Source organism: Tympanuchus pallidicinctus, unplaced genomic scaffold (assembly GCF_026119805.1).
Source record: "Tympanuchus pallidicinctus isolate F22 unplaced genomic scaffold, pur_lepc_1.0 scaffold1, whole genome shotgun sequence".
NCBI classification, from domain to species: domain Eukaryota; kingdom Metazoa; phylum Chordata; class Aves; order Galliformes; family Phasianidae; genus Tympanuchus; species Tympanuchus pallidicinctus.
In genome coordinates this window covers 23,173,728-23,199,446 of record NW_026294618.1, presented here as the reverse complement: position 1 = coordinate 23,199,446, position 25,719 = coordinate 23,173,728, and the positions used below count along the sequence as shown (strand labels likewise).

General features: G+C 39.1%; 1 protein-coding gene across 1 annotated transcript; it reads right to left on the bottom strand.

The window, feature by feature from the left end:
• Positions 1-5,898: 5,898 nt before the first annotated feature.
• GFRAL (GDNF family receptor alpha like) lies at positions 5,899-24,961 on the bottom strand. The gene is made up of 9 exons (XM_052702110.1): positions 24,881-24,961; positions 22,401-22,754; positions 21,021-21,045; positions 19,154-19,288; positions 12,292-12,444; positions 10,388-10,816; positions 9,604-9,660; positions 8,627-8,954; positions 5,899-6,166 (listed from the first exon to the last, which is right to left on the bottom strand). Exons 1-9 carry the CDS (start codon positions 24,959-24,961, stop codon positions 5,899-5,901), a joined length of 1,830 nt encoding a protein of 609 aa, XP_052558070.1.
• Positions 24,962-25,719: the final 758 nt, after the last annotated feature.

The following is a 25,719-nucleotide window of genomic DNA, read 5'->3' as shown; positions in this document are numbered from 1 at the left end:
AAGCAACTGTAAGATGCAGAATGAAAGGGCGCAAGAGGAGACAAGACATTCCCATTGCTATATTGTAAGTACTGAACTGTACCAGCTTATGAAGCTGTCTCACGCTCATGAGAATTTGGTAGAGCAGCTTAGGGACAAGTCTATGGCAAGGCTGCCATGGCTTTGGGATAAATGTCTTGCCTTTCCTTGGATGGACTACAAACCTCAGGAACACGACAGCTGTAGTGCTAGTAGGAACTGCCTATATAGAAATACAGACACTGCAGTGACAACGTTTGCAATAGGACAGCTGTGGGCTCATCAGCTGAAACAATTAGTGGCATCGATCTCCTGTGTAAATCTACATGTGTATGGAGTGAGAGAACTGTGAATATTCATTAGATATATTAACTCTGGCTGGTGCTCTAAGGTTTCTTGGCTAACTGCAGGCCATTGCAGGCTTTCTTCTACATTTATAAAACAATGAGATTGACAGTGTTTCATGCCTTACAAATTAAAATTGCTGGAGAGAAACTAATCTCAGTTCTCACAGCATCCAGTATAATTGTAAATAAATCCTGCCAATTACATGTTTATCTAGATTCTCAGCACAGCAAAACTTGGTACTAAATATCTGAAAACTCTACAATTTAGGAGGAAAATGAGATTAATTCCAAGAATCTTGGGTCATGCCCAATTTTACTGTATCTGACAAGAACCAGAGAAGAGTTGTGTATTCCTAGCTTTTTCTTCCATTCAAAAAATGCTCCAGCTCCAAAGCCGATGAAAGTGAATGCTTATCTTCATGCATGATTCATTTTTCAAATTAAGGTGTAGGAAGCAATCTTTTTAAATTATTTGAATCTGCAAAATCATGGAGATGATTTGCATAGGATGAAGTCAGAACAGGCTGAAAGTGGGTAACTACATGGGCAATAACAGCATTTTTTGAGGTTTGGAGAGCTTTTGTTTAGTTTGTCACTTGATTTTTGTACTATGACATAAGATTCTGGTCCCATTTAAACTTGCAGGAAAAGTCTCATCAACTTTGTAAACAATCAGGCCTCTGCTTACATCACACTGTTTTAACTGGGACAAATCAACCCACAGGTTGTCATGTATCCTCCTGGGTATATGACTGAGTGAAAATCCCGTTAAGAATTTTAAACAGTCCTGTTTTTCATGGCAAACCAAAGGGCAAAAGGCAGAGAACTTCATCTTTTACACCTTCTTTTCGAGATGTCTTGTGGTTCAATATTCCTGACACAAGCCAATTTCTTGTGTGGCAGATCTCACTGAGCTAAACACAGTAGCGAGGGTGACCTCTATCATCACCCTTATGCCACCTGGGCCAATAGTTGCCAAAGTACTTTAGATATCTAATCCTGTTTTCAAACATCACAACCTAATTTAGGAGGCTAAGGTCATTGATATACATCATGCCAGGCTGTAAAATGTTACCATTACCTCTACATTATGTCGCAGCTTCTCTGCAGCAGCATTTTATACATACTATTCTCCTTTTCTCAGTAAGAGATGGATTAAGTTGAATTTTATTGCAGGCTAGGAATGTGCATTTGTACAGTCACCAAGGGTCAATTTGTCCACAGCAAGTGGTTAGCTCTTGATTATGGAGTTGTTCATTTGAACTACTTTGGACCTAAGATATCTGGCTACTGCATTCACAGCAAAGCATCTTTGCTTACACCCAAATGGCATAATTCCCAATGAAGAGGGTCATATTCATTTGTACATATGTTGGTATATATGCCTATACTTATTATTTGTTAGGAAGCACTCCTTTTATTAAAAATTGCTCAATTATCCAAGGATGGACAGTACTACTGTGTAAACCAGGAAAGTTTTTTTGAACTGTTTTTTGAGCAGTAACTTTTTTGAGATAAAGAATTAAGGAACAGTTAAATAAGGACTGAATTTCTTTCTTGGCTTGCTCATCTGCAGACAGACATTAATTTGAATTTGTGAAAGATCTTTGTATTTTATGCAAGTTAAGAACTCTTCTGAGATTTTGAGGCACAGACAACACATAGGCAAGTGTTATCTCCAGCATTCTGAGTTCAGCAAATATTCTTAAATATCTTCAGACACTCAAAAGAATGTATTTGACAACTTAACCATTTTGCATCTACACCATGGGATTCTTCTTGGGATTTGATTTCAATAAAGATAAATACTTTCTAAAGATGATAACTCCCTTTGCAGCCAAAGTGATACGCATTTACTAGCATATACATCCAGGGTACAGGGATAGATTTTTGGCAGCGGGATTTATGGAATAATTTGCAATATGGTTTTTATCATCAGGTAGATATCCTGAAATCAGATTCTTCTCCTTGACCTGGCTTCCTATGAGACATATATAGCTTAGAGAGTTCCCAGCTAGTGCACATGTCAGCTCCAATAGGAGGAATATTTTATTTTATCTTTCAGGCTGGTCAGCATTCTTTTTATTTTTCTAAGGCCATCCAAAATTTTGTTAGAGTTCAAGGATGTGTTTTTGGAAAGTGTTCAGATTTCAGTTGGAGCAGAATTAAGTAGGCGCAGCCTGCTTTTTGCAAACATTTATCTAATTCTTTGAGGGAAATACGTATTGCATTCTACCCAATGAAGGGGTCTGCAGTTAGAACTGGTCACTGGGGTGAAATAGCTCACATTTTACTTTTTCTCACTTAAGCAGGATTTCTTCCATTACAACATTCATTATTTAACCACTAAAGTCTAGTTCCAGCCAGCCAGAGATTCAGGCTCCCCCTGTAGTTGGCAAAAAGAAGACAATGCTTCCAAGATACAGCAAAGAGTTTTTATTCTAAAATGACAGTGGAATGCTCAATTATTCATTCAGGAATACTGTTACTAACATCTATATTTATAATTCCCAGGTTGGACACTTCAGCAAAAGCTGAAGGGTGGACCTGATGGAATATCCTTTATTTTGTACTGCATGTGGAGCATGAATTATTTGTTCACTGTTAAAGGTGTTCATTGTGAACATTTCTTGTAAAAAAGGAAACAATTTGTAGTAATACATGGAGTACTGCAATCTGCCCTATGCAAGGTAGAGCAAATGTTTCTCATTAAAGACAGTATTTGTGCATTGAGCTTTTTAGTATTCTTACTCTGTAGTGGGGTCCTTCAAAAAGAAATATAAAATTAATATTATTTCAGCTATGAGAAAATTTATTAAATCAGTATCTTTTATGTCACTTAATTGCTTACTGTAAATGCATAGAAAGAAAAGCAGATGCTGCTTTTCAATCCGTGAGATATCATGATCCACAATTGCAGGCTTTGCTGTTGCATGAGAAGATAATAGCTGATGGAGTGTAATGCAGCACCCTTCTCAGATCAACTACTGCATCTTCCTAATTTCACTGTAACTAGTATGGCACAAAAAGTCAAGAAAGTTAGGAAGGAAGCAGGTGTGGCATCAAAGCTAATCATTTATTTTACGTATTATGACGACTATTGATTGATTCTATGAGTTGGACTTGATGATCCTTATGAATCCTTTCCAACTTAGGATATTCTGTGATTCTATGATTCTCCTGATTTGTAATGACCGTGTGGAGAGTCAGGCTATGGTGGGCTTAATAGCTTAATTGTACCCAGTTATAATATAGTGATTGTGAGCTGTCTATTTCAAAACCACTTGTCAGAGTAAGTGGTGCAGCCTTATTATCTTTACTTTGTGGTTCTGTAAGATAAGGAAAGCAAGTAGAAAGATTTTTCCACATAATGTTGAATGACTGTGGAAAAGGTAAAGCTCACCTTCCTGGAACCACCCAAGGGAGTTAATCTTTAGTCTTCTCTGTAATACGAGGGAAATTTCAACAGTGCTTCTATTAAAATCAAGAAGTGATTTGCTCAAACTTACCATTAATTGAAGATGAATGCAGTTGTGTTCTGGAAAGCTTTTCTCCTGGTATTTCTGTATTCAGCCAATGAAAACCTTTCCTAACTGAAATTTGACCTGAAGATTGGAAACATGTATCAACTTGAATTATTATTTTTAAATAATAATGTAAACAAATATTATTATTTGGTGTTTTGATAAGAGCCTCAGAACTAAGGAAGGCAGCAATAGTACCAATCCTTTACTTAGACAAGGGCTTTGGATCGCCAGTTTTCGATTGACTAGCAGGAACTTCATTGCACCACAGGAACAAGCAAGTTTCTGTTCTTCAATCCCAATTAGGTTAGGGAAGTTCCCATCACAAAAATACTTTTATCCTGAGACTGCTTCAGTGAATGGCAAAACCTGATGAGCAATTATTTGATTATTCTAATATGATAAACATCTTTCTTCTTGCTATGTAAAGAGCAACTAACAGAGTTAGTTTGGATCATTAGATACAGTCATGGAGAAAACAAGCAAGTAAATAATGTTCTTCAGGAAACTCAATGCCAGCACAGTCTCAAATCTAACAGTGTTACAGTATTACTTTGTCAGAGGAGCTGGTGCAGCAATTTTAAACTTTTCTCAGGCTGAACTGTCTGGTTGTCCTGATTGTCTAAGCTTAAGCATAGTGTTTCTGCAGTTAATTTAGTTTTCAGGTGTATTTTGAAGGACAGGAAAAAATTATACTATTATCATTAGCAATTTTGGGGGAAGGCTAAAACTCAAAAATTAGCTAAATCATTCGATGAAATGCATGTATGCAGCTAATTTGTTTTTAAAAGTCACTTGGATGGAACTGTGACATAATCATTCCTTTTCTCTGAAATCTCTGGAAGTAATTCCTTCTCCCAGGCTACCATGTGAATATATAATTACATATAGATGCATTTAGCAAGTTCATGTAATAGATATAAGTGCCACATTATGTGTATTTGTGGAGAGGGTAGTCAGGTCGTAGGTCCACAGGTGGCATGGCCAGGAGCTGATGCATTAGGTGAACATTCAGCTTCAGTTTTAGGCTGTGGGAGTCCAGTTCATCTGCTCCTGAACCACTCTGGGACGTAACTCACAGCACAGTAAGTGAGGACAAACAAACAGGGGATTTGCTTCAAAAGCACTCTCCTGACCCATATGAAAACACTGATATTCTCTTTCATGTTGCCATTCGTTGCACTAACGACTGAGTCCTAAAGAAGGTCTTAGCAAGGAGTTTTATATTTAGCACATACTGGCGTGCATCATTCTGTGCCACTGCATAGAAAGAAAAACAAATGAATTCCTCTCCTGAAAAAGGCAGAATTTATTGCATTGCCTTCCGTGTCCCAGTTTCTAACACAAACAGGATCTGTGCTCAGAAGTTATAGCTAGAGAACTGTCAGTTTAGTTTTGTATTCTTTCTCATTGCTGTTAAGTAACCACTTGAAGGTAGCAGATCATTAATTCTTTTTATGAAGCTTCACAACACAGTTAAACTGTGTCTAAGATAACAATCATTTGTAAGGTTAACATTTACTAAATCATTTCTTAATGTGTGTTAGCCAGCTTAAAGTTTAGCTAGGCTAATATTTAGTCTCCAAGAAGAAAAGGAAAGGAAGAAAAACATAAAAACATAATGTATATTGTGTTCTATGTGCCAATATGTACGATATTGATTGTTCTAACGCTGTGCCAAAGTACCACATTAAATCAGTGATAGAAAGACTCTGAAGCTTTTCTAATCTGCATAATATTTCTCACCCCCAAAATTGTTCTTTCACTGTTATTCCAACCAGAAAATTAATGTAGTGAGACTTGTAGCCAATGTATTGACAGTATAAAATATTGCCCACAACCAGAGAAAACAACTTGCACATGCAATCTGTGTTTCAATTTTGATTAAAAGGCTACAGATATAATAAACCTTGGTGAAATCCATGGTATTATAGCAGAGATATGGTTAAGATTTGCTGCAAGTTAGCATTTTAAGATTTTAAATTAATTATTCTTTAAAGTAACATCTGTTACTCACGTAGCTGACTGAAGCAGGATGTGCTGTGAAGCATGTGATGGAAGAGCTTGCACAGCGACTGTTCTGCCGGTGGTGAATTCTGACAGGTGCACTCCACACGCAGCATTGTGCCCCAGTTGCCGATGTAGGCTGCTTTGCAATCAGCGTTTGCAGAACAGGGCATGTCGTCTTTAATTAAAGTTTCAAGACAAGCTTCATCGTCATAGCACTCTTTGGTCACATGTCTCCAACATTTGTCCCAAAAAGCTTTGTATTTTTTCCTGGCAGAAAAAAAAAGAAGTGTACAGGTTTTGAAACTGTGATGTCACAAAAAGAAAGTTAAGGATGATCATAAAAAGAGAGTGTATTCTTGAAGTGCCATGTAAGCTTTAAAAATCAAAATATTCAGTAGGTGGCATAAATTCTGCTCTGATTTGATTGCACCTTGTTCGTTTCAGTGAAATTGCAAAACTGTAACTTGAAATTACACCATTACTTAAAAAGTTTTTTGAAACAATCAGCTGTACCCCAAACCAGCATCTGTGTAGTCTTTCCAAGGGTCCAGCAGAAATCATTGTGAATGCCAGCAGTCCCAGATCCTTAGGGACAGCAGGTGGAAGAATAAGACCACTCACCATCATGAAAACAGAAGAGGCACCTTTCTATGGGATGAGCTTGTTGGGCAGCATGATAAGAAAAATGAATATTGAGTTTAATTGAAATAAAATAATCTGCATACAGTGCTAAAAGCCAACCAACTAACCAAAAATTCCAGATAGAATGCTAACAAAATACAAAATGACCAAGGATATGGAAAAGGAATTTCATTGCAGATACTTGCCCTTAAAAATTAATTGACAGTGAAGAGATGTTATGTGAGGAATTGTTTCTCAACTCTATGGACTTAAATTATTTTATTTTATTTGCTCTTAGAGTAGAATAAAATTAATATTTAGTGCTTTTGGTATGACCAAAGAGAAGACTTACTAAAGATTAATTAAGTAATCTGTAGATACTGGCTGGAAACCAGTTTATCACTTATATTAAATCTTGGCAGACAAGAAAGGTAAAATGTCATTATGTAGAGTACTGTAGTATCTTAAAATATTCTTTCATTAATCATAACATTAGGCTGTTAATTTACTACAGCTATTGTGTAATTGTTACAAGCAAGTCACGTAGAAAAATGTTCTTGGGCCTTATTGTAAATATTTTTATTACACCAGCAAAGGTTTCAAAGCAGATGCCACCTCTGTGCTAATGGAATTATTTTTGTTCACCTTCAGATTTATAGATATGGCTAGCTATAATTCACAAACTAATTTAGCTAATTATGTCCACTTATTGTCAGTGCCAGGAAACATTAATGCTCCCAAAATAATGGGTAATTCAGCAAGTCTCCATTATGGTATTGCATGTGTACACATGTACATGCACAGACTTACATTCGTAGCCCAGTTCTTCCTGACATAAAAAAGGGCATTTCCCACTGACGTCAATCTGAGTAGCCTGCTCTGAACTGAAAGTGTCTCTTGGTCTCCTGCATTGTTTACTGAGAGTAAAATTATGCACAGCTTTGAGGGGAAATTGAGGTGTAATCCACAAGAGAACCAGCGACTACACTGAAAACCAATGTGAGCCAACTGGCCATCCCCAAAAGGTGCCCATTAAATAGAAGAGAGAGTACGGGCTAATCCTGTTGCATATTTTCTAAACTAAAATAAAATCTGAAAACTGTTCCTCTTCATGACTTTGTTGGTCCGTGTATTGTTCCAGGGCAGCTTTTTTTCATGTTTATTTGAGAATAAAAGAATAATATGAAAGTTTTACAAAGGGCCAAGTTAGTCAAACAGCAGTTGGATCTGAAGGATGAGATGCTAACGTGGAAGAGGTAATTACTTTAACCAAACAAACTTCTCCCAGTCTGCTGCATAATTTGTGTAAACTGCTAGGGGGCAAAGGAGCAGACTGGCAGGTGTTATCTGAAGAAAGTGGTAATGAAAATACTATACAGAATAGTTTGTCCAGCCAAAATGGTGTTAAGAGTCATGAAACAGGCAGAAGAAAAGGCCACTGATGATCCAAGACCTGTCTGAAAATGAATGTTTGTGGTTTGCTTGTGGGATTACTTATTGAATTACCAGTTTCAATGCAGACATCTATGATAGATGTCCAAATGGAACCTGCTGCTTTGTAGTCTCTTTTCAGACTAGACTTCAATGAATTGCTGTCTGTGCCAAGGGATAGATAACCTAACTTTTTTGACTGGGTAATTGGGTAAATTATGCTAATCAAACCTATTAATGTGCCATATGTAGCCTAGTAAAATGTTCTCTGCCCACATCTGATTTTAAATATTCACTGCAGTTCTTACGCATGATGATTTAAAGATCCCCTCTATTTGAGTTTGTGTGAAGAGGGTCTCTAGATGCCTATAGTTATCATGCAAGAGTAAGTCAAAGAGGAGAAAAGCACCTGGTGGGAAGGTGGTGTGTAAAAAATGTATTCTAAAACTGGTAACTAAGATGTAAAGATCAAAGATTAAAGGCGGTAATTCTCTGCTGTTTGTATCCATAAAGTATGACTTTTTGAAATGTCAAGCACAAGAGATAATATAGAATAGATACAGTGCTGAAAATCATTTTGTTATAGATGAGAAATACAAAAATTATTTGATCAAGTCACTATTCACAGGCACACAACTGGCCGAGATTAGGAAAAGTAATCATTCTTCTAGTTACCTGCACAATTCATCTTCCTCACACATGCGAATTACACTTAGACATGATGGGAGTGGAGCTGGAGTAATTGCACAGGGCTTGCCATGAAGAAGTTCTTTGGCACTGTGGCAGGATTCATCAGGCTGGACGCAGTCACAAAATGTCATCATTTGGGCGACTTCAGAAGGCATGTTGTGATAGAAGAACCTCATGGCCGCTTGGCATTCTTCCATGTTGCACTTCTTATTTACTGAACAGACCTTAAGGTACAGGGACAACTGTTTGTTACATACTTCATCTTCAACACAGTCCATGTTCACATCCAAACAGGATCTGTTTGCTGTGTATGCTAAAAAGAATAATGATTTTTAAAATGAAACTACAAGAAAATCTTACATGATGATTGGCAGTCAACCTGCCTGCATTATTCCCATTAAATACAAGTTAGTCTTCCCAAAGCTCTTAGCCAGCTTTTCCAACACTGTCTCTTCTAAGCTCATTTTGTTGTCCTCATATTCTACCCTTGCACTGCTTGCCTCTCACATGCAATCCCCTTGTAACTTGTTGCCCTACCAGATAATTGAGTAAGAAGAAAGTGAGAAATGGCAAGATGGAAATTTCTTTGGAGTATCCCATAGCTTCCAAGAGCTACTAATGGATTCTTAAAAACGCTGACATTTCCACTATGACATTTTAAAATCTAGTTCAGGTAATTGTAGGCTGTCCTATAAGCCTTCCAAAACTATATAGCTATTTCTAATTCCAAAAGGGCTATGGGATAAGTTTTGCCTCGATAAATATAACAGAAACAGGAGTGTTACCTATCATTTTTGGATTCTCATCTATCCAGTTGTTTAACTAAAATATTCAGGGTTCTACTGACTCCTTGCTCTTCAGTAATCTGAATGAAAACTATTCATTTTAATCTGGAGATACAATGCACATTATGTGAGAACAGAGATAAAATGGGTTTCTAGGATCCAGAAATAAATGCATACCTTGCCTGGAGAGAGATGATAAACTCCACTGTAGCTTTGTTTCCATACTAATATTGTCTAAAACAGAAAGATATGGATATACATATATGAGCAGTGTTGATAAATCATGCCGCAGCTTAGTTTTCAGCTTTAAAGCATTGTGTTTTGCTGAAGTAGTGCTGGTAAAAATAAACAAGAATAAAATAGATCAGCTCAGTGATCAGTCAGGAATTGTCAGCTTTTAACAAACTCTAGCAGCACTGTGACATGTATTTATAGACTTTGGGGTGAAAGCACATTTTCACAATGGCTGTTGATACATAATTATACATTCATGTGAAATGAAGGAGAGTTTGTAGAGATGCTCAGCTCAGAATAAAATCAGGGTTATTGTGAATAAATAAGGCCAGTGGCCTTAACGCATTCATCTGTGTACACATTTTTTAAAACTCAGAAGGCTTGTTCAGTATGAAGTCAATGCAGGCAGAGAATTCTTATTTTTACTTTTGAAAAATGCAAAATGAAACTTCTGAAAAATGTAAAATGAAACTTTTTTCTTTTTTTTCAGCTATAGTGTAGTGCTAAAAGAGACTGATTAGGGTCAGGAGTAACCAAATTAACCAACTGAAGGAAAATAGTGTTTTCACTCAGGCTTTTGTTTTGCTTTCAGATTATTCATTTGTATTTAAGTAAGCCTCTCAAAACTATCCTGTTTCCAATGGTAAACTGCAGTGGTTTAAGAATTTGTTTTTTCCACAGACGCACGCATGTATGAAAGGGTTCTGAGTTCTGGAATAGCACCAACCTATGTCAGTGTTCTGATTTTTATCATGATCATCACCATTATCATCATCTTCATCACCATTTTCACTAGCTACTGAATCTTGGTTCCCTTGAGAATACTGCAAACAAGGGTTGCTAAATATTCCCTTCCATATTTTAAGGCATCTCCTTTGTAGTGGATCAGAGCACTTGCACTCTCCCAGCACTGTTTTCCTCAGTTCTTTCCATGCTGACAAACACTCCTGGCTGCCCATCCTACATTTTGCTGCCTCTGCCTGGCACGCTTGCTGGAAACTCCTATACACTGAGGAGCAGTACAGATCCTCTTGACAGAATCTTTTCGCAGTGGTGCAATCCTTCTCTGATTCATCGGGGTGTCTTTGGCTTTGGGGCTTTCTGTGCTGCGTAAAACTCAGCTCAGCATTTGATCTTGATGAACTTTCCATGCTCTCTGTGCAAACAGAAAAAAAAGACAGACATTGAATAGAAGTTGCAACGTCAGCTCACAACAAATTTCAGAAAAGTGGATGAAATGGTCCTAATTGTGACATGACTAGATTCTGCTGTATGTATATATACATAATAGTTCCAGATATCTTTTTCATTCCTGGTATCTGTATAATGTATAGTCTAGTTCAGCAATTCAGTTGCCAAATGCCACTCACTGCAATTACAATATAAAGGGATTAATGTCAAATAATTTTAGCCATATACAGATTGGACATACGGTGGATTATCATTTTAATGAAGAGAGGAGAGGAGAGGAGAGGAGAGGAGAGGAGAGGAGAGGAGAGGAGAGGAGAGGAGAGGAGAGGAGAGGAGAGGAGAGGAGAGGAGAGGAGAGGAGAGGAGAGGAGAGGAGAGGAGAGGAGAGGAGAGGAGAGGAGAGGAGAGGAGAGGAGAGGAGAGGAGAGGAGAGGAGAGGAGAGGAGAGGAGAGGAGAGGAGAGGAGAGGAGAGGAGAGGAGAGGAGAGGAGAGGAGAGTCCTTCTCCCCCTCTCTCTCTCCAAAAAAAATTAAAAATAAATAAAAAGAAGATAATTCTTTTGCTAAAAGCAAAATCAAGTGGTCCAATGACATGAACAGCAGATTTTAGCCACTCACTCTTCATGTTTCAGGTCAGGATGTTATTTCCTCTGGAATAAAGATATATATCCTACTAGTCTGTGTGTGATAAACACTCATTGATGTCAGCAGGGAGTGATGGATCAGATGAATCAGAGCAGGGAATCAACCTCAGGGCTTGCTTTCCAGACTCTTGTTCTCTGGCTGATTTTACTGCTCTCATGTCAGATTTACTATCATTAAATTGGGTGAGGAGCTGCCAGTCTGACATGCACCAAGTATTTCTCAGTTATAGAAACGTATTTTCTAGTTCTCAGAACAGCATAAAATAAGTTAGAAGGAGCTGGGACCCTTGTTTACAATGGAATTCTAAAGAGGAAGCTTTCTATGTATTAAGAACTGCTTTATTGCACAGCTAATTGTGAAGGCAGTCACAGTGTCCCCCATACCAAGTAAATGCAATGAAGATGCAAAGTGACTCAACAGCACGATGGGGCAAGCCACTCACTCTCACTCCCATTCACAAGGGCTTGATGTGAATAACAGGGATCCAAGGCAATGAGGAGACCTCAGCACACCCAGTGTTTTCACTCTTGCTCCCCATTGCATGGAAGAAGGGTTTGCAAGACCGTTTGAATTCCTCACATGCCTTTTACTAATTTTATTTATTTTAAAGCATTGGTTTCATGTGCATGCTAGAATGTTAATATCATAGAAAAGACAAAGCGTAACTAAATTGAGGGGGGTAAATTACAAGGTTTGAGAAATGCACAAATAAACTTGAATCTAGTTAAAATGAGGGTTGCAGAGTTATATTTTAATTTTACTTCTTCACAACTAAAACTTCCCGTTTAACTACTACCTTTGTCACCACTGCATCGATTCCCGAGTATAGCTGTGATGCTGCAGGGACCATCTGTAGTGCAGACACAGTTTTTAAAATCTGGATATTTGTCAGCCAGAGCCCAGATGATTCTATTACAGCCAATAGCATCTTCTGCCTTGCATCTATTACCTGGAACTCACAGTTAAAATTATAATGCTGTTAATGCTTATGAACGCTTAAGGGATATGGTTACACAAAACAATTCAATTGAAGCACAGAAATAATATGTTTTGCCACAAGAAGATGCCTCGAACCTCATTTTCTTTGAAAACCTGACATAATTTACAAATTTTAAATAATATTCAGAACAATGTAATAAAGATGTAGGCACAATATTTCCTTCTTGTATTCGGCCTGACCTGCTGCTAGAATGTCTGTTTCTGCTCTCTCTTCCAAGGTACATGAAATGTTAAAATGATTACTTTTGACAGGAATTGAACAGAATTAGTGCACTTTTGGCTTAAAGAGTTCATTTAAGGGACCATGTTCACAGTGAGGTAAGCCAGCACACATCACTGTGCTGGAGGTTGGTGGTAGAAATACCTGCAGGGGAGGGGAGTAGAGGAGGAACATAGCTGGGATCAGAGGCCACTCAGCAGCATGAGACAAAATAAATCAGTTAGCCCTCTGCTTTATGGTCTAAATGGTTTTACGAGTGCGTCCATTTTTGCTTGAGAAAGTTTCAAGTTGGTTAAGAAAGTTATACAGGAAACAATTTATTACCATTTTTAAAAAGCTTTATAATGTGAAAGCCATGTTCTTCCTTGTGAAAGTAGGCACGCAGCTCCCTAGACCAGCACATTCCCCTCTCTTTGCTGCATGAGTTATCTCGCCATATTAGGGTAAGGCATACATATATGGGGCTCACAAGATTCAGACTGGTCATGGGGCAGCATGAAGATCTGTTTTAACCTACAAACTGCCTACGGCTCCTGTCTGTGCCCTGTTAGCAGTGGTGCCTGCCTTGCTGCCTTGCTGCTTTTCAGCCTTCTGTCACCACTGCTGCTGACAACTATAATGTGATTACAGTTTTAATGTCATTTACAGGTTGCTGACATGAATGGCAGCGGAAAGCAGCTGAGATGAATGCCTGCAAGAGGAAGGAGTGCCTGAAGGAATGAGAATTAACTGCACAATAGCGTACACATCAGTTTTACCAATCCTGAATCCTTTTTCAAATGGTGCCTGCACTGTACTTTCTCCGTTTCCATCACTGACTAAGGAGGGTTTGGGGATCCACGAAGATGTGCACTGCTCCAGGGGTATGTTGTATTCTATCACAGATTACAGCTCCCATCCTCTACTTCCACTTCATCTCTTGTCTCAGTAAAGTCATGGTGCCTTGGCTTACCTTGATATCTCCATCCCATCTCAACTTGCCTTCTGCATTTTCAGCAGCAGTGTAACCCCCATCCCTGGAGGCTTTCAAAGCCAGGTTGGATGGGCCTTGGGCAGCCTGATATAAGTGAGTAGAAACTCTGTCCAGGGCAGGTGGTTGGAAATGGATAGGCTTTAAGGTCCCTTCCAACTCAAACCAGTCTCTGAGTAAGATTCCGTGATTCTGTGATTCTATGATTCTATGATTTTATGATGTAGAGAAAGACATGGTCTTTAGCTCTCATATTTCTTTCTCTTCTTAGTAGCCGAGGAACTCAGGAAGTCTATAGGAGCTATGAAGGTCACTTTCTGACAGTAAAGACAGGGAGGAAAGTACATGGTGACATGAGGACTATGGAGATCCACTGAGGCAGGTGGGAGGATATTCTACTTTGTGAACTGAGAAAGGGAAAATAAAAGAATTTCAGGATACAACTTCAGGAGGACAAATTTCAGTTGTAGATAAACAACAGCAAAGATCAGCTTGTGTAAGAAGTGGTTAATTTACAAAATTTTGACTGTTTTCCTGATGGGCTTACAGATACTTCCAGGATGGAGCTGGGAAGAGACTCAAATCCCAGTATATTTCATGCAGGCTTCCCACCCTCACTTGGCTCATTCAAGTTGATGGCACCAGCCACATTTCCATCATTGTGTCCTACAAACACACTGCTGAATTAGAGCAGCAGTGGGTAGGATGTAGGTTATGGGGTTATGAATTTACAAAGAGCATCAACAGAATCAGGAAGCATATCAGATTTACCCCTTGCCTGGCCTCTTGAAAGCTGTGTAGAAAGAACCTATTATCAGCACTGGTCTGTTTGTACTCTCTGTTGATTCAGCTGTGATGAACAGCAGAAAATATTTTATTGCTGGTTTTCAATTATTTCGCTTTATCATTCATTAGTTCTAGGTAATAAATTTCAGCTTATACAAATGCTACCAAGGCATTTACAAAAAAAAAATTCTCTGACCTAATGCTTGGCAATCATTCTTCATTATCTGATTGATTTATATGTACATAATTTATGTACATGTGAGCACAGATAGAAGTGTGACAGAAAAGAAGCTTACAGTTCCAGGGTGATAATCTTTCTACTTGCACAGTCAGCTCTTCAGTCATCTCAGTGGTAATTGCATCAGGAGGAAAGCATGGGGTTTTTTCCCTCTAGCACTGGTGAACCACATCTCAAGTACTGTGTCCCCCATACTGGATTCCTGAATATAGGAGGGACATGGGCATACTCAAGTGTGTCCTGCAAAGTTCCACGAATGATGAAGGGATTGGAGCCTCACCAAGAGAGTCTGAGAGAGATGGGATTGTTTAGCTGGGAGGACATAAAGCTCAGGGGCATACTGATTACACACATATTCATGCATATAAATACCTGACGAGAGGAAGATGAACCAGTCAGGCCCAATCCAGTGACAGAACAAAAGGCACAAACAGAAATGCAAGAAATTCCACTTAAAGATCAGGAAAAAACTTTTTTTTTACTATGGGGGTGGTGAAACAGAAGAAGAGGTTGCCCAGGAAGATTGCAAAGGTCCATATTTGGAGATATAAAAATCCAACTGGACACACTCCTGGAAGACAACTTATAATCAACACTACTTGACCAAGGGTCTTGCTCTAGATCTGCAGAGAACCTTTCCAGTCTCAGTGATTGTTATTCTAAGTAAACTCAGTAAAAAAAGTTTGCTCAGTGAAATAAAAAGAAGGAAAAAAAAAAAAAAAAACCACAACAAAACCAAACCTTAAAAATCCTCATTCTGCAATGGTGAAACATTTTTGATATTTTCAAAGCAAAAATTTTGGATTCAAAATTTTCAGAATGAAAAGCGAATATTTTAATCTTTTCCATCTCATGGACATTTTGATCCCCCTTTTTTTTCCCACAATATCAGGACATAGAAAAGAAATTAGAAGAAGGGTTTGTCTCAGAAGACTATAAGTTGAGATTCTGAAAAAGCTTTTGTAGTAGAGAAGCAGTGATGGGCAGTGTGACTGAGAAAGGAGTCACTTAGGCTGAGTGTTCCCAGTCCTGCTCTGGAGAGTAATAAATGAAGGTCATGGTAATGCATGTATTTAACTTGGAGGTTGTCTCCTGAGTGACTGAACTGCTGAACTTGTAACACAGAACAGGAGCATGATTATCATTTGTAGTTAGGTTTTCATAAAGAAAAACCAATATTTACCCCGTGGCCTATTGTCTCCAACTGACATCTTTGTGCTCAACACTGAAGGGACTCTTTCCATTCACACAGCTCACTCTTTAAGTTTTTTCTCTTGCACAGGTGGAGTTCTCTTGACAGGTAGTATAATGTTCTCAGCAGTAATGCTGTTGTTTAAGTTTTTCTGTTGCTGTTGCAGTGGGCTCTCTTTGAGGTACCATCAGTGTCTGACTTTGGGTTCATACCCTCTGAGGTCATGGCACATACTAAACACATTTAGAATAATTCGTCCTAGACATAATTTGAGTGTTCTGCAGCACCAAAGAGTTCTTGCCAAAAGCTATTATCATAAGGAAATCTACAAACGCAAAACCAAACAAGCAATCATGGGAAGAGTTTAATTTTAGAAGGGTTCTCTGGCACAGTTATATGCCATTAATATCAGTGAATAAATACACAGGAGAATAAATGAGGGAAATAGCATAACATGGGAACATGCAACAAATCTAAGGGGGATTCCAGAGAACTGATCATGCTGGTTCACCTCACCTGGCTGTGGTGAAAGCTACAGCGCAAATCCTGACCTTTATGTCAAGTAGCCTTGGTGCTAATGCCTTTGTGAATGACGTGAAAGATGCAAATTCATCTTCTAATTTGAGGAAGAAGTTTGGGTCTAGACAGTTCATCTTTAGCTCACTGTCTTGATCCTGAAAGTACAGCATATTCCAATACTTTTCTTCAAATACCAATTTTTGAAACTCATAAAATATTTAAAAACTCAACAGAGCACAAGCTGAAACCCAGTTCCTCTGGGGACTCTTGTAGCCATTAGGATATCATGTATTTTTCATTTACTCTCTCTGTTCTTAAAAGTACTTGGCCATTCTGTACGAAGCAGATTTGTATCTGGAACAGGACACACTAAGAAGGAACTCACAGATGACTTCCTGCCCTAATTATTTTAAATACTGCCTGTGACATGGGACACCTGAGTGCAAATCTCTGCAACAAATCAGACAGTAGGAGAATTCAAATAGCTCACACTGCAGGTATGAAGTCAGTGTCGTCTTCTGCCTGGTGTGCCACACAGACCAAACATGAGGCTGGCCTATGAAGTTGCAACAAACAGAGGGACATTCATTTCATGAACTCTGCTTCATTTGAAGCTCTTAACAGATCATGGCATCAGGAGATGGCTGATTTTGTTCAGGATGTGTCCATACAAGGAGAAGGAGCATTCCCATGGTGATTCAAATACTTTGGTAATTCCCAGAAATCGAGAACCTACCTTACAGAATTAAGTTACTAGAAATGGCAGTTAAATATCTAAATCCTTTTGGCTGAATTTATGAATAAGACCAAGGCACAGGCTAGGCTAATGGCAAGTGTCTGTGCCTAGACTGCTGCATTTTAGTATCGTACCTGTAATGGATTGAGTCAGCTACGTGGTGAGGATAGCATGGACAACATAGCATAAAGGCAACAAAGCTGTGAGGTCTTGAACATAAGTCTTACAGGGAGCAGCTGAGAGAACTAGCACAGGGGAGACCTTATAGCTCTTTACAAATATCTGAAAGGAGGCTGTGGCAAGGTGGGGGTCAGCCTCTTCTCCCATATAAACAGAGATAGGATGAGACGGAATGGCTTCAAGTTGTGCCAGGGGAGATTCAGGTTGGATGTTAAGAAAAATTTCTTCTCACTGGAATGGGCTGCCCAAGCAGTGGCTATGTCACTATCCCTGGAGGTGCTCATTTAGGAGGAAGTTTTTGACGCAGAGAGTGGTGACACAGTGGAACAGGTTGCCCAAGGAGGCTGTGGATGCCCCATCCCTGGAGGCTTTCAAAACCAGGCTGGATGTGGCTCTGGGCAGCCTGGTCTGGTGGTTGGTGACCCTGCACACAGTAGGAGGTTGAAACCAGATGATCATTATGGTCCATTTCAACCCAGGCCATTCTATGATTCTCCGATTCATTCTATGAATCCATGAAACTAAGGGATGTGGTTTAGTCAGGAAATATTGGTGATAAGGGAATGATTGGGCTAGATAATCTTGGAGATCTTTTCTAACCTTGGTGGTTCTATGATTCTATGATCTAGAATCACTCCTGAGAGGCATTTTTTTTACAGTCAGCACTAAAGTTAGCTGTATGGGTCCATGCTGTCCCATAACACTTGAATTCAGAGTGCTGTCCCATAACGCTTGAATTCAGGGCCAGAAAACAGCCCCTGCACCATTTTATTTTTGTGTACAGATGTAGTTTTTGGTGAATCAAGGCTCTTGACGTTTATCAGCACACTGAAGAAACATTACTAGGTCATCTTAATGACACTGCCATGCTGTTTTGCCACTGTTTTTCTCCCTTCTGTATTCACATCATCTCATAAGTGAATAGTTAATAGTTAATGATGAGCTCTTTAAATCTTTACATAAAAATTTAGATTACGAAAAAGGGAGAGGTGGTGACTGATACCTAAGTACTTCTACATAGTTTGTTCAAGAAGATAATAGGTCTATGGAGAAAGCAACATCTTCTACAACTGAGATTAAGATGAGTTTTAGATCAGACATATACCTAGTTTTCTCCCACTTACAACATAATTATATTTCACTAGGAAGTGATGGAAATGATGCACCAAACACTGGAATTGTAGTAAAGAGAGAGAGACTGATTTTTTGCTTTCTTTTATGTAAGAATCTGTTCAACAATTCAAGGAGGATTAGTCATATCCATAACCTGCAATTTAGTGTATCATCACCCCCTGGAAGTGAATCACTCAGACATATGGGTACTATTCACTGAAAAAAGACAATATACCTTCCTACATAACAACTTTCTTTGAGGAATGCTTTATTTAATTTGCTTCTTACTATAATACAGTATTAAAAATTAGCAGACTACTCCATTGTTTTGGCTATGGTATGAAATCAACTTTGAATTACAGAGAAAAAGGCTGAAATCTTATTCTAGTTACATGCTGGAAAATGTTTATCATAATCCTACAGGAGAATAATTTCCTCTGAATTCAGATTTGCTGAGTTGGCTCGGACTCTGACATTGCTTTTATTTTGGAAATTACATTTACCATCTTATGTAAGGGACATCATCACTGTTAGTAGCAATAGATAGTACCGGCTACCGTCAAGGATTTCAGACATCAACTGTCTGCTGATGCCATTTGCTCTTTGGAATCTCACTGATTTCAGTCTTTTACCACAGCAATATTATGGCTCACTACAGAAGTGCAACAACTCAGTCATTCAAAAGTGACAAACATAAAGAATTACCTGAAATATTGCAGACATCCTCAACAACAGTCCAGATGCTCTCACACCCATTTGCAACATTCATACATTGTTTACTGAAGTGCGGGCAATCAGTAGTCTGGGCAGTAGATACACTTGTGAAGTACATGAGCAGCACTGTAAAACAGAATATAATGACCATTTAACACAAGTATTGTCTTTTCTCATTAGCACTTAGATTATAACAATACAATTTACTGTATTTTATCCATAAAGTGATCTAGTAATTTACTTTTTATTAGAACAAAGGTTTTCCTCAGTTTTACAGCTGAAAACTCCAAAATTTTCAAACTTGCAGTGTGGCTTCTTTCATATTGCTTTTATCCCAGTATTATGACATTAGCTATAGCTATGTATGACATCTGTGTACAGATATATAGAAATGACTGGAGTTCTGAGAGCCACCATAAAGTGCAGAAAGGAAGATTGAGTATGACATTCAGAGAATGTATCATTTTATTTGATTGCAATTTAATGAAACTTCAGGGTACATAGGAATTCCTATGAATAGAAGATACAAAAGAGATCTGACAGCTCTACAAGTGTTAGATAATAGACTTTTATTCAATCTCTTTGATTTTATTTTGCAAATCATCATCATGAAAGCAATCCCCACATTTTTTATCTATTTCCCTGAGTGCACTGAACCTAAAGGCAGTGTTCATTGCATTAGAAAGTTCGAAAACTTATGAAAGACTGATAGAAAGTTTTCAAGGTAAAGAATTTTAAATCAGCACCATCTCTGGCTTATCTGTAGAAAATAAGATTGCTTTGCTCCGAGAAGACAAACCAGATGGGGGTTTGTTCTTTCATCAACATTTCCATGGCAACACAACCTCTAATTTGTAACCATGTATATTTGATGTAAAATTAAGTTTCAGACACTTATTTAAGGTTTTATCAAACTAGCTGCTGAACATTTTCTGGGATTTTGCTTTGGTTATTGGGCAACGCCATTTTTTATGACATTCAAATTCATGTGGAATTTGAGGAGTTTCCATCTCTCTTCAAATCCTTAAATATGAACTGTAGGAGAGATGAACTATTCTCTTCATGTTTGTCAGGCCATTATTCAGATAAATTAAGTGTTTCAAATGATGCGTTTGAGAAACAAAAAAACAAATATAGCTCTTAATAATCTCAAAGAGCTCCTACTACTTAGAAGTGATGCTATTCCTTCTGTAAATGATGTTTAGCTTGATATAATGATAGGGATCACTTCATGGAGACACACTGATAAGGATGCTGTAACATTTAATACTTCATATCTAACAGGTGCAATAGCATTTAGTGTGCTGCAGAGACACAGAAGAGGCCACATGTGCTCATCATAAGAGAGTGAAGTTGGTGCTTATCCTTTCCCACTTGTCCATAATCCTCCAATTTCTCAGATCTATGCTGAGCTGGTTGTGAGATCAATCATTTTAAGCCTGGAACAGTCATGCAGGCTGCTTCTTTTAATCAGCCTAGAAGACTGATAGAAGCAACTTCTGCAGTCAACACTGAAAAATGTCAAACTGGCTCACCCAAAGGAATAAGTTTTGGCTCATTATCACAAAATGCAATTCCTGGGGTTGTTTATAAATGACTATTTCTAAATGTGAAGTTACTCACTGTTTATTTAGATGACAGAAAATGCAGCTATATGGTATAATGCTGGACAGGTGAAAATGACTTGCATATATAAGGCAATGAAAAATTATGTACCCAGGAACTTTTTAAGAAAGGATGCTTTGCTGAGTGATCATTTAAATATGTTTTAGGTGCTGATACAATGGGAAATATACATCTTCAGCTAGGATCTGCAGACTCTATTAAGAGTATTCCTGTTAAGAAAGCATTTCAGTACCTGTAGCTAAAAATGAATAGTTAAACTGGGGATTAATTAAAAAGCTCATTAGCAACTTTGTTAGGATTATTTCAGAGTGCATGTATTTTGAACCCAACTGGAGACTGTGCAAAAGGGAAGAGATGTTTTTGTAAAATAGTCTGCAGCCTAATTTGTGAGTGAGGCTAATTCAGTCCTAAAAAAAGGACTTCTCCAGATATAATGATACACTGCGATCTTTTATATCTTCAGCAGCACACAGAGGGCATGCAGTGTCAAGTCGACACAAAGCAGACTGGTCTGATTTTAGACTCCAATACACTTCAGTTTAAGCACAATTGCATGAACTGATAGCCATTACTTTAATCACTCTCTTTATTTATTTAGTGTTTGGAGTACTCAAAACTGGTTTGCTATTAGGAAAGTTCAGGGCATCTAAAAGATATTTTGAGCTAAAACTTTTAGAGTGATATAGTTTGACACAAAGGCACTTAAATTTAGACTTCTACAGTAATCTCTTTTTGTATAAGTGTAAAGATGTGGTTGTTTTTTGTTTTTATTTGTTTGCTTTGCTTCGATTTGTTGGTTTTTGTTTTGTTTTGTTTTGTTTTAAGAACTTGATGTCTAAAAAGGAAGGGAGAATATGGACACTGTAGCACCTTCATTGTCTAGATTAGGCACAGGGGAATTACAGTCTTTCTTTCAACGCTGAAGAAGGATTATCTGCTAGATAATAATGAACAGGAAACTAAGATTTCTCGAGCTGGGTCTTCTCAACCAGCAGCAAGAATAGAAAGATAGCAAGCTCCAAAGGAGAAAAACAAACAGTAGTTGTTATCAGGAGTTGCAAATGTGAAAAAGGACAGCTTTATTCTAATAAAATCCCAAGCAGAATTCCCTATAGAATGTTTTTAACAGTGGACTAGAAGTTTAGAGTAACGAGAGGAGCAGCATATATACAGAATGTACCGAGTGGGAAAAAGAGGACAGAAAAAATAAAAAGAAAACTTGTCTCATAATCCTTTCTACCAATTCTTTTTCTAACAGCTTTGTTGATTTTCCTATTTTTATCCATTCACACTCACGGGGAAATGTCAATAATTACCCACATAGCACTGCCAGCACTGAACGCTATCCCATTAGCAAACAAGTGCCTGTTTATTTACAAAAAACATCCCGTTTGCAGATCTCCTCACCAGCTCAACTTCTTATCAGTGCTGGCGGTGCTTCTCTGCCTTTACCTCTGACTCGTTAGCGGACCAGGCTGAAGAAGTCCAAGCCTCAAGGCCTGTATAACACACACCGGTACGAGCCCTCTCCAGGTGTACGCTCACACTAGCGTCTCGCCAGTGGAAGGGGCCTCCTGGCGGCGCCGCATCCCCCCGCCGCCCGCGCACTTACCGAAGCAGAGCAGCGCGGCCATGGCCGGCCGTCGGCGGTGCAGCTCCGCGCCGAGCAGCGGCAGGTGCCGTGCGGCGCCTCCCCTTCAGCACCCGGCGCGCGGACAGCGCCCGTCCGGCCCGGCCCGGCCCCCGAGGAAGGCGCAGGGCGGGACGCGGGGGAGCGGGGCCGCGGCCGCGGCAGCGGCGCGGGAGGCAGAGTTGAGAGCCCACTCGGGCAGACTTCGTGCCTTCTTCTTCCCACCTCCTTCGGGAGGGAGCAGCCCAAGCCTCTCCCTACGCCCAGAGCTTCCCTTGCTGCATTTGTTACACCCTTCTCATTTGTCTCCTTGCAGTAGCGGTTGAGCTGGACTGCCTGTAGGTGAGAGGTAGTTCTTAGGCGTTTATCATGCAATTTGGCATTTCTCCTGTGTTCGGCTAGTACTTGATTTCAGGAGGAACAAACAGAGCACGGCTTTCGCTGTTTCCTATAATCTCTTCTGAAATGCCTTTTCAAATATTCAGTTTTGTTTAACTGTTGCCGCATTTGACCATCTTCTGTAAGCACTTTTCAGTGCACTTCAGAAGTGATTTTGGTTATTTTCAACTCAGATGTGGGACTGAATCATGGTCTACTAAAGGGAAAGAGTTACTGTGGACCACATTGGACAGCAGATCAGAGGAACAAACAGTAAGTATATACAGACTAGGAATTTCGCTAAGATACATATTTAAAAAAACACAACCCCTTGCAATACAAACGTCAGAAACTGACTTGACTACTTAAAAGATAAACCAACTATGAATTTTATAATAGGTGATAAGTCGGATGAGTTTGCCTCTGTAGATAAGTAAGAGCTAAAACATGGTTTCACTTTTCCAATTTAAATACACTTCTGCAAGGAATAAGCTAAGAGAAACATGTTTACATAAATGGGTAATTTTCTTCAATTCCTGAACAACTCTCAGGTAACTTGACAGTTCAGCAACAAAACATATGAGTGAAGTCATGAACCTAAAAACCCAGATCAAACAGAAGTATGAGTAGATAGTACAGACCACAAGATTGATAATGTAAGGGTTCAGATGGAAGGCCCACCCAGCCATGTCCTCCTACTATACTAGATACTGTGGACAGGTGTAAGACTACAGCCAGTTTAGGGTGGTCCTTCCTGGAATGCTCAAATGATAACCATTTGCTGTTTGAAGAACTTCTTGAATTGGAGGACCATGCCACAGCCTTCTCGCCTGTAAACATGTCAAAAATTCCCATGATCTCAGGTAAAATTTTTGCATTCACACTCACAAGTAATATCACCTGACACAGGTATCACAAAATCACAGAATTGCAGGAGTTGGAAGGGACCTCAAGAGATCGCTTAGTCCAACCCCCCTGCTGAAGCAGGTTCCCTACAGGTCATACAAATAGGCCTCCAGACAAGCCTTGAATATCTACACAGAAGAAGAACCTGCAACCTTTTTGAGCAACCTACTCCTATGTTCATAATTTTAGGCCATTACTCCTTGTCCTAATGCTACACACCATTAAGGAGAACCTGGCCTCATCCATTTGTCTCCGACTTCCCTTCAGATATTAATAAACATTAATCAGATCTCCTCTCAGTCTTCTCCTTCCCAGGCTGAATGAACCTGGGTTACTCAGGCTTTTCACACACGGGAGATGCTCCAGGCTCTCATCTTTGTGGTCTTCTGCTGGACTTCTTCTAGGAAATCCTGTCTTTTTTGAACTAGTGAGCTCAGAACTGGTTGCAATAGTATAAATGTGGCCTCAGCAGGTCAGAGTAGTCGGGAAGGGTCACCTCCACACTATTTCTAATGCATTCCAAGGTACTGTTGGCCTTCTTGGCCACAAGGGTACACTGCTGACTCATGGCCAACCTGTTGTCCATCAGGCCCCCCAGGTCTTTCTCTACAGAGCACATTTCCAGTAGGTTATCCCCTAATATGTACTGATGCATGCAGTTATTACTCCCCAGGTGCAAGACTCTACATTTGCTTTTATTAAACCTCAGGTGTGTCTGCCAATCTTCCCAGCTTTGTAACATCAGCAAACTTGCTAAGGGTGGATTCTATCTCTTCATCCAGGTCACTGATGATGATGTTGAACAAGACTGGACCAAGCACTGACACCTGGGAATCACTGCTAGTTACATGCCTCCAAACAGACTCTGCTCTGCTGATCACTACTCTCTGAGCTCTATCACTCAGACAGTTCTCAATCCACCTCACTATCCACTCATCTATCCCACGTTTTCTAAGTCTCATAACAAAGACGTTGTGCGAGACAGTGTCAAATTCTTTGTTGAAGTCAGGGTACACAGCATCCACTGCTCTTCTCCTATCCAGCCAGTAATGACATCTTAAAAGGCTGTCAGGTTGGTCAAGCATGAATTCCCCTTGGTGAAACTATGTTGATTACTCCTGATAATCTTCTTCTCTCAATTGCTAGGAGATGGCATGCAGGACAAGTTGTTCCATTACCTTTCCAGGGATGTAGGTGAGGCTCACTGGCCTAGTTTCCCGGATCCACCTTCTTTCCCTTTTTGAAGACTGGAGCGACATTGATTATCCTTCAGTCCACAGACACCTCTCGCATTTGCCAAGACCTTTCAAAAATGAGACAGCAGTTCAGCAGTCACCTCTGCCAGTTCTCTCAGCACATGTGGGTACATCCCATGGAAGCCCATGGATTTGTTTGTGTTGATTTTGGATAGATACTCTCTGACCAGATCCTCCTCAACCACAGGAAAGGCTACCTTTAACTATTCCTTTAACTATGCCTTTCTCTTACCTCTAGGGTCTGGGATTCCTGAGTGCTAGTCTTATTATTAGAGACTGAAGCAAAAGTGGCATTCAGAATCTCTGCTATTTCAATGTCTCCTGTTACCAAGGCACCCAACTCATTTATTAGGGGAATCACATTTTCCCTAATCTTCCTTTTATTGTTGACATACTTAAAAAAACCCTTTTTGCTGTTCTTTACCTCCTTTGCAAGGAATAATTCCAAGAGGACCTTAGTCTTCCTTCCTTGTTGCATCCCCACAGGCCCTGACAACATTCCTATATTCTTCCCAGTTTTACAAACTCTTTTTCCACGTTTCATGGATCCTCTTCAGTATGTTCCATTATCAGTGTAGGGTTTATCTTCAAAGAAAAATTCAGAAAAAGATATCTAAGTAGTTCTCAAATTGTATAAAATAAAATAAAATAAAATGAATAAAGAAATAACAATATCTGCCTCAAAAAATATTTCTTTCTGAAAACCCCATTTTGGATGCACTTTTTTTTTTTTTTTTTTTTTTTTTTTTTCATCAAGATAA